General features: G+C 48.5%; 1 protein-coding gene across 2 annotated transcripts in view; it reads left to right on the top strand.

Moving 5' to 3' along the window:
* Window positions 1–13,238, top strand: part of ipo4 (importin 4) — an 89,705-nt gene that overhangs the window by 72,938 nt on the left and 3,529 nt on the right. For both annotated transcript variants that reach the window (XM_067976974.1, XM_067976973.1), the window contains 5 exons: window positions 5,934–6,142; window positions 8,332–8,464; window positions 9,758–9,862; window positions 12,206–12,275; window positions 12,712–12,840. In XM_067976974.1, coding sequence (XP_067833075.1) covers window positions 5,934–6,142; window positions 8,332–8,464; window positions 9,758–9,862; window positions 12,206–12,275; window positions 12,712–12,839 — 645 coding nt within the window. In that variant the 3' untranslated portion in view covers window position 12,840. The remainder of the gene's footprint in view (window positions 1–5,933; window positions 6,143–8,331; window positions 8,465–9,757; window positions 9,863–12,205; window positions 12,276–12,711; window positions 12,841–13,238) is intronic.

Genomic DNA, 13,238 nt, shown 5'->3' with positions numbered 1-13,238 from the left:
TCATTTTTTAAAAATCCAGCAATATGCAGAGTGGAAGAGATGCCCCGTGATTTCCGATCCTGCGCCAATTGCTGGACGATTTGAGCCGCTCCGTCGTTAGCCTCGCAATAGCCGCTAAAAGTCCCTTCTCGCCGTGAGGCTCCCCCGTTAAGTTCAACGGCGACCATGAAATTGCCGGATTTACGACCTTATTACGAGCTATTCCCGCTGTAGCCCTTTAGGGCTGACAGTTAATGTCGTGGAGGAACCTGGAAATGACGTGATTTATGGCCCTGACACGGCACTCAAACATGGAGGGCCCACATAGGGACCCAGGAAGCTGTGGAGCCTCACTCCGGCAGGTTTTTAAAAATCTTTCCACGAGGCCCCAGACACGACGTTGTCATCGCTGCGCCGTTATCGGATCGATGCTCCAGCAATTTGCGATACAAGTATAGCACTATGTCAGTGGTCAGCATTAAAGGCCCTAAGCTTCGTACACCACCAACCCACCATTGCAGCATTTTATAGCCCATTGATAACTGGCACGGGTCAGACACGAGCTGTGCGGAGTTTTGATCACCTAATCACGGGAAGGATGTTGCCCTTGATACAAATGTGAGCAACAAAGATGATTACATCGAGTCTACAGCGCAGAAACAGGCCATTCGTCCCAACCGGTCTATGCCGGCATTTATGCTCCACATGAGCCTCCTCCCACCCCTCTTCATCTACCCCTATCAGCTCTCAGGAGTTAGTTCTAAGTAAGACCACTGACTTATAGTAACCTAAAAAAGCCAAACTCCATTTTGCTGAGATTATGGGGACTTAGCTCTCAGCTACCAGGAAAAGCCACAATTAACATTAGGCAGTTACTATTTACAGGTAGCTTGTACAGTCTTTATGAGCGGCACTCCCTGCATTACAAAACCATACATCTATAAACCCCCTAAACATACACAAAGCAACATTGTTCGTGCATAGAAATATTTGCATACCATAGTTAGAATTTCGTAATGTTTGTAGTGCACAGTACGTAAATGAAGGGAAGGGCATTGAAAAGACCATCTGTCCCATCGATGCTCGACGCATTCGTTAGTGCAGCCTCCAGTTCCATTCTACCCAACCGCTGGGCATGTTAACCGCTTGAAGAGGCAACAGAAAACCTCTGGCTAATTTCAGCAACAACAACTTAGTGCCTCTCCTGTAGTGAAACATCCCAAAGTACTCGATGGAGGCGACAAACTATCTACTTAAGTGGCGGGACAGACTCGGTGGGGCTGAATGGCCTACGTTCCAAAATAGCCGGACACCAACAGCGGTGGAAGAAGGGTTAGCAGGAAAGGCCAACAGCAAGATCAAAGGTTTTAATTTAAGGAGGGAGGGTGGTAGCAAGACGGAGGGGTTCACAGAGGGTGTTCTTGGGACAGCTGCGGCCGAACATGGGGCATGCAAAGAAAAGAGTTGTTCTGATCTGGAATGCAGTGCCTGAAAGGGCGGTGGAAGCAGATTCAATAGTAACTGTCAAAAGAGAATTGGATCAATATTTGGAAAAGGAAAGATTTGCGGGGCCATGGGGAAAGAGCAGAGGGGAATGGGACTAATTGGATAGTCAAAGAGCCGGCACAGGCACAGCGGGCCGAATGGCCGCCTCCTGTGCCGTATGATTCTGTGAAAGCCAGAGCTGGGAGAGCAGAGGGCACGTGCTGGTGCACAGAGGTTGTGGAGCAGGGAGAAGCCATGATGAGATCAGTCTGTTGCGGTTCGAGAGGCCTATGCAGGTCAGCAAGGATAGGGTTGATAGGGAAGCAAGGGCTTGCCTTTTGTGCTGGCAAGCTGCACACTTTGAACGATAAACTCCAGCGGAATCCCTGCTGACATTTGAGGATTCTTAAGCTGATACAAGAATTGACCGTGTGGTTGATAGTGAGGAGGAAAGCTGTAGACTGCAGGAAGATATCAATGGACTGGTCAGGTGGGCAGAAAAGTGGCAAATAGAATTCAATCTGGAGAAGTGTGAGGTAACGCATTTGGGGAGGGCAAACAAGGCAAGGGAGTACACAATAAATGGGAGGATACTGAGAGGTGTAGAGGAACAGAGGGACCTTGGAGTGCATGTCCACAGATCCCTGAAGGTAGCAGGACAGGTAGATAAGGTGGTTAAGAAGGCATACGGGATACTTTCCTTTATTGGCTGAGGTGTAGACTATAAGAACAGGGAGGTTATGCTGGAACTGTATAAAACACTAGTTAGGCCACAGCTTGATTACTGGGTACAGTTCTGGTCACCACATTACAGGAAGGATGTGATCGCACTTGAGAGGGTACAGAGGAGATTTATGAGTATGTTGCCAGGACTGGAGAATTTTAGCCATGAGGAAAGATTGGATAGGCTGGGGTTGTTTTCATTGGAACAGAGGAGGCTGAGGAGAGATTTAATTGAAGTGTATAAAATTATGAGGGGCCTAGATCGATTGGATAGGGAGGATCTATTTCCCTTAGCTGAGGGGTCGGTGACCAAGGGGCATAGATTTAAAGTGATTGGTAGAAGGATTGAGGGGAGCTGAGGTGAATTTTTTTCGCCCGGGGGTGGTGGGGGTCTGGAACTCAATGCCCGAAAGGGTGGGAGAGGCAGAAACCCTCAACTCATTTAAAAAATGCTTGGACGTGCACTTGAAGTGCCGAGACCTACAGGGCTACGGACCAAGAACTGGAAAGTGGGATTAAGCTGGATGGCTCTTTTTTGGCTGGAACGGACACGATGGGCCGAATGGCCTCCTTCTGTGCCGTAAATTTCTATGATTTTATGAAGCTCTGCCAAGCTTGTGCACCAGCTCTCTGGACCTAGGTGAGTGGAGTGTGTCCTTGTTGGGGGGTAGAATGTGCACTCCGTATCCAAACCCTAGGCTTGTTTTGCTCAGTTACTTATTTTGGAGAGTCGTGTGTGAAGATGGGCTCTGCATGTCTCCGTCACCCAACTGATCAAAATAAGAAGTCTTCTTTTAGCTCGGTGATATTGTTAGAGGGAGTAGGTGTGTTCGTTCTTATAATTTACTCCTCAAATCAATAGGGTTCATAGACATTGAATGTCCGATGTCACAGATTTATTAAGTATACAGTAATTAAGCACACACTTAAAACGCAGTACTTACGACAAAAACCTTGCGGGTTTCGTCGGAGGACATGTTAACAGTTGTGAGCTCGGTATCTTAGGCCTTTACGAATCCCAAGTATCTGTTCCAAAAGCTGCTTTTTATAAAATAAGAACAGAAAATGCTGGTAAACACTCAGCAGGTCAGGAAGCATCTGTGGAGAGGGAAATAGAGCTAACATTTCAGGTCGATGACCTTCCATCAGAACTGGAAGAAGTTAGAGACGTAGTACAAGTAGAGAACCAAGGAAAAGGGGGTTAGGGGGAAAGAACAGAGGGGAAGATAGGGTGGAGGGCAGGAGTGATTAAATGACAAAAGGGATGATGGTGCAAGGCAAAAGGTGGGGGGCGGTTATTAAGACACATAAAGAAACAAAAGATGGGTCCAAAGGAGCTGTAAATGGCAACATCAGAACCATTACCAGTACCTGCTGTCCACACAGAAGAAGAAGTGTTGTTCCTTGAGCTTCTGTTGAGCTTCATTGGAACAGTGTAGGAGGACGAGGACAGAAAGGCCGGAGTGGGAGTGGGACGGGGAATTAAAGTAACAAGCGACCGACCGGAAGTTCAGGGTCAGGCGTGTGGACTGAATGGAGGTGTTCAGTAAAGCGATCACCCAATCTGTGTTTGCTCTCTCCAATGTGGAGGAGACCCACTTTTTATACCTTGTTCTCACCCCCTTTACATGATAATCCACACGTTTCTACATCACATAATAAAACTCCATATAAGGTGAATTTTAATAAGCTTGTCGCTTATCAACAATTTTAGTTTTAATGTTCTTTATCCATAACCCAGTACAGCCCCCCCTACTTTGTCATCTTATCGGTAGCTTCACTCTTGTTCTATTTTGCCAAGTGGAACTTGTAATTAACCTCCTCTAGTCCTACGACGCTCCGAGAATTTTAAAATTCTCATCTTCGTGTTCAAATCTATGGCCTCTCTCTCCCCCCCACTATCTCTCTAACCTCCACCAGCCCTACAACCCTCCGAGATCTCTGCACTCCTCTAATTCTTGCCTCTTGTGCATCCCCGATTTTAATCGCTCCACCATTGGCAGCCGTGCCTTCAGCTGCCCGGGCCCTAAGCTCTGGAATTCCCTTCCTAAACCTCTCCACCTCTCTCTCCCCTTTAAGACATTCCTTAAAACCTACCTATTTGATCAAGCTTTTGGTCACCTGTCCTAATATCTCATTATGTGGCTCGGTGAAGCGCCTTGGGACGTTTTCAAAGTATCATAGAATGGTTACAGCACAGAAGGAGGCCTTTCAGCACATCGAGCCCGGGCTGGCTCTTTGTAAGAGCAGTCCAGCTAGTCCCATTCCCCCGCTCTTTCCTCGTAGCCCTGCAAATTTTATCCCTACAAATACTTATCCAGTTCCTTTTTGAAAGCCACGATTGAATCAGCTTCCACCGCCCTTTCAGGCAGTGCATTGCAGATCATAACAACTCGCTGCACCAATTTTGTATCTATGCTGCAGCTGCCCCCGTTATTCCATGGGCTTCAATTTTGCTGACAAGCCTATTATGTGACACCTCATCAAACGCCTTTTGAAAGTCCATATACACCACATCAACCACACTGCCCTCATCGACCCTCTCAGTTACCTCATCAAAAAAACTCAATCAGGTTGGTTAAAAACGATTTGCATTTAACAAATTCATGCTGGCTTTCCCTAATCAATCCACACTTGTCCCAGTGACTATTAATTTTGTCCTGGATTATCGTTTCTAAAGTTTCCCCACCACCGAGGTTAAACTGACTGGCCTGTGATTGCCTGGTTTATCCTTACACCCTTTTTTGAACAAGGGTGTAACAGCTGCAATTCTCCAGACCTCTGGCACCACCCCCTTATCGAAGGAGGATTAGAAGATTATGGCCAGCACCTCTGCAATTTCCAGCCTTACTTCCCTCAGTAACCTAGGATGCATCCTATCCGGACCGGGTGACTTATCTACTTTAAGCCTTTCTAGTACCTCCTCTTTATCAATTTTTAGCCCATCCAGTATCTCAACTACCTCCTTTTTTACTGTGACTTTGACAGCATCTTCTTCCTTGGTAAAGACAGATGCAAAGTGCTCATTTAGTACCTCAGCCATGCCTTCTGCCTTCATGCGTAGATCTCCGTTTTGGCCCCTAATCGGCCTAAGATGTTTTACTACATTAAAGGCGTGTTATAAAGTTGTTGTCCGTACCGTTCCATACCAATCTCCTGCCTCGAAAATGGATGACGTATTCACAGCTGTTTTTTCTATGTGGAACTTGTAACTAGACTGACCCATTGCTTTAAGGTGAGTTTTAATTCAACAGTTCAGTGGTCACTGCATCTAAATTGACTTGTACTTCCTTACTTAACGGGCAAAAGCTAAAGGTTACTGTTACAACAATCTGAAGAGAAATCAATCGTAGTATAACTTTAGCAGACCTCAGGACAGCCTGATTAACTCTTTGGTTACAGATACCCACAGCAGCGAGTTGTGATGATCTGGAATTCGCTGCCTGAAAGGGCGGTGGAAGCAGATTCAATAATAACTTTCAAAAGGGGAATTGGATAAATACTTGAAGGGGAAACAGCTGCAGGCCTAGGGGGGATGTGCAGGGGAATGGGACTAATTGGATAGCTCTTTCAAAGAGCTAGCACAGGCCCGATGGGCCAAATGGCCTCCTCCGATGCTGTATGATTCTACGATACCCCTAGAGCTCTGCGGGAATTGAATCTGGAGTTGTGCATATTGTGTCGCTGATGTCTTGAGAGCGAGTCGGTTGCCGTTTGCGATGTTCTTGTTCTGTTTTGTGTTTCAGAAGCCAAGCTGCACGGTGGCCGAGAAATCCTTTGCCATCGGGTCGATCGCTGAAACGGTGCAGGCAATGGGGGCGGCGACGGTCCAGTTTGTGCCCCGGCTGCTGCCGATGCTGCAGGCTGGGGCGCGCGATACGGACGACGAGGTGCGCAGCAATTCCGTGTTTGGGATCGGAGTACTCGCCGAGCAAGGGAAAGAAGCCATTTTTGAGTATCCTGGACTCGACCATGAACCCACGCCCCCCTCTTCCTTTTCATTGCGGTTCAATGCAATGCCCACCTTCCGATGTGGAGCTGAGCCGCACCGGCCAGAAAGACGCCAGGCTTTGGCGCCTGGCCTGTGCCAAGTTAGCTGATTTAGCCGGGGGCAGCGGTCGGAACAGGCAAGAGGCAATAAAGAGGAAATAAAAAGCCGGGATCAGTGAACGCGACAATGAAGCTGTCGGATTGCAGTTTAAAAATCCAACTGGTTCACTAATGTCCCTTTAGGGGAAGGAAACCTGCCGTTCTTGCCCGGTCTGGGCCTATTCGTGACTCTGGTCTCCACATACCCCCGACGCTGTTTACTCTTAACTGCCCTCTGAGGGGTGACCTAGCAAAGCCACTCAGTCGTAGGATGATACTAGAACTGAGAGGTTCTAACTATCGCGAAAGATTGAACAGGCTGGGGTTCTTGTCTCTAGAAAAGAAAAGACTGAGGGGTGACCTGATAGAGGCCTTTAAGATTATGAAAGGGTTTGATAGGGTAGACGTAGAGAAGATGTTTCCACTTGTGGGGGAGACCAGAACTAGGGGCCATAAATATAAGATAATCACTAATAAATCCAATAGGGAATTCAGGAGAAATTTCTTTCCCCAGAGAGTGGTGAGAATGTGGAACTCGCTCCCACAAGGAGTAGTTGAGGTGAATAGTGTAGATGGATTTAAGGGGAAGCTCGGTAAACACATGAGGGAGAAAGGAATAGAGGGAGATGCTGATAGGGTGAGATGAAGTAGGGAGGCAGGAGGCTCGTGTGGAGCATAAACACCAGCATGGACCTGTTGGGCCAAATGGCCTGTTTCTGTGCTGTAAATTCTATGTAATTCTATGACTTCTGCCCACCCTGGGCTAGGGGCAGGGGAATAAATGAGCCGGGGTTCTTCCTGACCCCCCCCCCGCTGGGAAATGCTCATCTCTTGGTCCTTGTGAGGATCGGACCGGACTTGGATTGTGATTCCCTGTCAGTCTAATAGCCCACAGACCTTCTAAGGTGCACTATTTACAAACTGCCACTTGGGCGAGGTGCAAGAGGATGAACAGGACCTCTGGAACCGTACTCCCAACACGAGTCGGACCTGCTGGAGGGAGGAAAAGGAAGTTGGAGCATAAAACCAAAAGCCAGGAGGGCTTAAAAGGACTTTGAAGGGTTACGGTCGGATCCCTGGGAGTGGGAGTGGGACCAGGGTGGACTAGTTCACGTTGGATGAGTTACACAAACAAACAAACCCTCCCCCTCCCCACCCATTGGCAGACTCGTATGAGACCTATTTGTCATCTCTCAAAGCCAGATTAAAAACTGCTCTACTGACACGTGTGACCTCTCCGCACCACCCCAGGAGATGAGGGACTTCAGTTATGTGAGAGAGATTGGAGAAGCTGGGGTTGTTCTTAGAGCAGAGAAGGCTTAAGGGGAGATTTACTAGGGGTGTACAAAATTGTGAGAGGTTTTGATAGATTGAAGAGGGAGAAACTGTTACCAATAGTTGGGAAAATAACCAGAGGGGAGAGGAGGAAACATTTTTTTACGCAGCGAGTTGTGATGATCTGGAACGCGCTGCCTGAAAGGGCGGTGGAAGCAGATTCAATAGTAACTTTCAAAAGGGGAATTGGAGAAATACTTGAAGAGAAAAAATTTACAGGGCGATGGGGAAAGAGCAGGGGGGACGACTAATTTGATAGCACTCTCAAAGAGCCGGCACAGGCGCGATGGGCTGAATGGCTTCCCCCTGTGCTGTACGATTCTATGATTGTACACTGCATCTGCTGCGGAGCAGGTGAGCTGTGTTCAGGTCTCCGCCGTTTCCACCTGAGACTAAGTGCAGTAGAAAGGCAGAGTCGCCGCGAGTTGGCAAAACTGCCCCATGGCTGTAATCACAAACTTAGCGGAAGGAAGTGAAAGAGTCGGCCCTGCCCAACCGACTGTAAAAGAAGCTGTGTGTGTGTGTGCCAGGGCAGGGCAGGACAGGAGCCTGGGCATCAGGCCACCCGCTGTCTGGGCCGAAAGAGGGGCCTGCACCCCAGGCTGCTTTGGCATTCCAGCTAAAAGGTGACGCAAGATTACAAGGGAGCGCATTTGCTGTTTTGAAACGGTGTGATCCCCGATTTGGCTTTGCGGTCAGTCCCTTAACACTCGTCTTCAGACACTACCCGTCTCTGCTGAGCATCCTGTCCTCCATCATAGCTCGAGAGCAAAATCGCCGAGTCGTGGACAACGTCTGCGGTGCCGTGTCGCGCATGATGATGACGAATCTTGCAGGCGTCCCCGTGGAGCAGGTACTCACGCGGTGCGCCCAGTCAGTCAGGGCTAGATATCGAGCGGCACAGGCCTAGTTAACCAAAGGGCCGTCCCCAACTTCCCCTTCCGGCCTTGTACTGAATCAGCTGATCACTGCGGAGAGGGATCTGATTCACTCACGCAGGCTGGGGTTCCTGCTTCTGATCGGCACCCAGTGCCTATGTGCCCTAGTAGCGTAAGGACAGGAAATTGGTCGTGGGTGTGATGCCCTTCATGGTTGCACAGCCTTCCAGCATTCACTGCCTAACCTCGCAGATGGCGAATGGCCGCTTGAGCGAGGTACCGGAGGAGTCACGGCCCTGCACAAGGCAGTGCCTTCAGGAGAACCTGGGTAAGAGGGAAATGTCAGAGTGAACAATTCCAAACCCGCTTCTGCTGAAACCCTCATCCATGCCTTTGTTACCTCCAGACTCGACTATTCCAATGCTCTCCTGGCTGGCCTTTCACCCTTCAGAAACTTGAGCTCACCCAAAACTCTGCTGCCCGCACCAAGTCCCGTTCTCTCGTCACCCCCTGTGTTCACTGACCTGCATTGGCTCCCAGTCCGGGAACGCCTTGATTTTAAAATTCTCATCCTTGTTTTCAGATCCATCCATGGCCTCGCCCCCTCCCTATCTCTGTAACCTCCTTCAGCCCTACAACCCTCCGAGATCTCTGCGCTCTTCCAATTCTGGCCTCTTGCGCATCCCCCGATTTTAATCGCTCCACCATTCATGGCTGTGCCTTCAGCTGCCCGGGCCCTAAGCTCTGGAATTCCCTCCCTAAACCTCTCCGCCACTCTCTCCTCCTTTAAGACGCTCCTTAAAACCTACCTCTCTGACCGAGCTTTTGGTCACCTGTCCTAATACCTCCCTATGTGGCTCGGTGTCAAATCTTGTTTGATAATCGCTCTTGTCAAGCGCCTTGGGATGTTTTACTACGTTAAAAGCGCTGTATAAATTGGCTGTAGTTGTTACTAACTGTGCCCAGCCAATCCCCAGTATGTGAGCAGAAACAGAAAAGTTGGAGTCGTTTTGCACGCTTTTCTTATTGCCGATCACACTTGCTGCTCTTCTACGCTCAAGTAGGAACAAGCCCTCATCATTTGCCACTCTGTTATTTTTTTGTTGCTCTAAGGCTCACAGAGCAGCTTTCAGACTTGGGTAAGAGCACATGTGACCATCCCGCAGCCCGTTCCTGTTCTTCATAGCTCAGACAGCTTTAGAGTAGGAAGCACAGTGACTTGTCAGACCACCAGGATTAACTAAAGTTCTCTTGCTTTGTGTTGAAAGGTATTCCCTGTCCTGGTCCGTTCACTTCCACTGAAGGAAGACCTTGAAGAAAATGTTACAGTGTTTAACTGCATCACCTTTATGTACAAAAACAACCCAAATCAGGTAGGTAACCTGTCATGGTAATTACAATTTAGATATCGTTCTGATACACTTCATAAGCTAAGTTAATTTTACTTACTTTTGCAAAAGAAATCCGCATTTCAAGACATGAATCATCTTTAGCCCATCAGTACACAGTGTAATAGGGTCTATAGACTGCAGTGTAAACCCCCATCAGTACACACTTTAATGGGGTCTATAGACTGCAGTGTAAACACCCATCAGTACACAGTGTAATAGGGTCTATAGACTGCAGTGTAAACCCCCATCAGTACACAGTGTAATAGGGTCTATAGACTGCAGTGTAAACCCCCATCAGTACACAGTGTAATAGGATCTATAGACTGCAGTGTAAACCCCCATCAGTACACACTTTAATGGGGTCTATAGACTGCAGTGTAAACACCCATTAGTACACACTGTAATAGGGTCTATAGACTGCAGTGTAAACACCCATTAGTACACAATGTAATAGGGTCTATAGACTGCAGTGTAAACCCCCATCAGTACACAGTGTAATAGGGTCTATAGACTGCAGTGTCCATGAGTTAGGAGTAGTGTGTTTGCAGTGCTTTGTAAGGTGGATATGAGATTGTATGCCCAACACTCCAGGGTTTGGTGCCTCCCATGGTTGCATTGTGGAGAGTCAAGCAGCTACTGCTAAAACTCCACAGCTCGGACTGATGAAACCTCCAATGAGTGTGGTGTGAGCCTTTGATGGTCAGGAGGATGACAGTAGTGCACTCACAGTTAACGGTGAGTTGTGCTGTTCACCACGCTGCTGATGAGGAGCCCCTGGAGCCTGCTGTCTATCTATACTGGGCTCAAGCCCATGCTTGTCAGTTGTCTTATCACCAACTAGCGACCATCTTCCTCTAAAAGGGACCACAGGCTCGAATCTAAACACTGGGTTCATTGGGCTGATAAGTGGCTAGTAACATTGCGCCAGATAAGTGCCAGGCAATGACCATCTCCAACAAGAGAGAGTCTAACCACCTCCCCTTGACATTCAATGGCATTACCATCGCCGAATCCCCCACCATCAACATCCTGGGGGTCACCATTGACCAGAAACTTAACTGGACCAGCCATATAAATACTGAGGCTACGAGAGCAGGTCAGAGGCTGGGTATTCTGCGGTGAGTGACTCACCTCCTGACTCCCCAAAGCCTTTCCACCATCTACAAGGCACAAGTCAGGAGTGTGATGGAATACTGTCCACTTGCCTGGATGAGTGCAGCTCCAACAACACTCAAGAAGCTCGACACCATCCAAGATAAAGCAGCCCGCTTGATTGGCACCCCATCCACCACCCTAAACATTCACTCCCTTCACCACCGGCGCACAGTGGCTGCAGTGTGTACCATCCACAGGATGCACTGCAGCAACTCGCCCAGGCTTCTTCGACAGCATCTCCCAAACCCGCGACCTCTACCACCTAGAAGGACAAGAGCAGCAGGCGCATGGGAACACCACCTGCACGTTCCCCTCCAAGTCACACACCATCCCGACTTGGAAATATATCGCTGTTCCTTCATCGTCGCTGGGTCAAAATCCTGGAACTCCCTTCCTAACAGCGCTGTGGGAGAACCGTCACCACACGGACTGCAGCGGTTCAAGAAGGCGGCTCACCACCACCTTCTCAAGGGCAATTAGGGATGGGCAATAAATGCCGGCCTCGCCAGCGACGCCCACATCCCGTGAACGAATAAAAAAAAAATAAAAAAAATTGTCACTGGGTTAGAATCCTGGAATTCCCCACTTAATAGCATCACGAGAGCACCTTCACCACACGGACCGCAGCAGTTCAAGAAGAAAGCCCACCACCACCTTCTCAAGGGCAATTGTAAACAATTTTACAACACCAAGTTATAGTCCAGCAATTTTATTTTAAATTCACAAGCTTTCGGAGGCTTCCTCCTTCCTCAGGTGAACGTCATTTCCAACAACGTTCACCTGAGGAAGGAGGAAGCCTCCGAAAGCTTGTGAATTTAAAATAAAATTGCTGGACTATAACTTGGTGTTGTAAAATTGTTTACAATTGTCAACCCCAGTCCATCACCGGCATCTCCACATCATTCTCAAGGGCAGTTAGGGATGGCCATTAAATGCCAGCCTCGTCAGCGACACCCACATCCCGAGAATGAATATGTAAAAAAACAATCATCAGCCCTTCAATAGGATGTATAAGCTGCAGTGCCCATCAGTTGGAAATGTTGTGTTTCCCATTCACAAATACTAATTTATAAAATAAAATGGAGGGCGATGAAGGAGAACATGGCTCTTGCTTGATTGTGCTTCATCTTTACCCCATTAAAGATTCTCATTAATCTTTGTGATGTGCAGGTTATTCGACATTTGCAACAGTTGCTGGCTGTTTTTGGTGAAGTGATTGGAACAGATCAGGTCAAAGAAGGTAAATATGATTCTCTCAATAAAATTAACGCTCTTCAAGTGACTGATAATACGCCACTTGCCTGTCACACTGATGTGCTATATGCTGTGCATCCATCCTGTAAGACGCTCACACATCCATCATGTACCAAAGTAAGGCGCGCTCATGCACCCGTTTTGTACCTCGGTAACAGACTCTCATGTACCTCGGTAACGCACTCTCGCGTACCCGTCGTGTACCTCGGTAACGCACTCTCGCGTACCCGTCGTGTACCTCGGTAACGCACTCTCGCGTACCCGTCGTGTACCTCGGTAACGCACTCTCGCGTACCCGTCGTGTACCTCGGTAACGCACTCTCGCGTACCATCATGTAGCTCGGTAACTCACTCTCGCGTACCATCATGTATCCATTCAGCAATGAACAATGATGTTAAAAGATCTCATGTATTTGATACAGAAAGCCAGAATGCCTTGGTGCTGTTGTTGAAGGATATCCCACAGCGTTTCCCACAGGAATTCCAGACTGCACTGATGGCAATTCCTCAAGGAGCTGCCAAAAAAATCTCAGCTGTGGTGTCCTCCTGAGGTAAGAAGCTATTAAAGTTTTATAAGTATTTTGGCTCCAACATCCCAGACAAGTCCTTACATCTGGGACCTGAATTCAAATCCAGCCCCAGACAGAGGGGGTGAAGGGTCTCCTCTCTCTGCTGGGGGACTGGATGGGGCGATGAGTCAGACACTGTCCTCTCGCCCTCTGGGACCTGGGATCAAATCCAGGCCTGGACAGAGGGCATGGAGGTCCCCCACTCTGCTGGGGGACTGGGTGGGGCATTCCTCTGATGCAACTATCTCCTCCCTGTGACTGGTTCAGATGCTTTCTTTTACCTCTGGGACCTGGGTTTGAATCTAGTCCAGGGAAGCCCTTCCTACTGCGATCTAACTTCCATGCTTCCTCCTCCAGCTAAGCAGTGCCGGCTACAGAAT

Source organism: Heptranchias perlo, unplaced genomic scaffold (genome assembly GCF_035084215.1).
Source record: "Heptranchias perlo isolate sHepPer1 unplaced genomic scaffold, sHepPer1.hap1 HAP1_SCAFFOLD_118, whole genome shotgun sequence".
NCBI classification, from domain to species: Eukaryota; Metazoa; Chordata; class Chondrichthyes; order Hexanchiformes; family Hexanchidae; genus Heptranchias; species Heptranchias perlo.
Note: the sequence above shows the minus strand (reverse complement) of the source record. Positions and strands in the feature narration are given on the sequence as shown.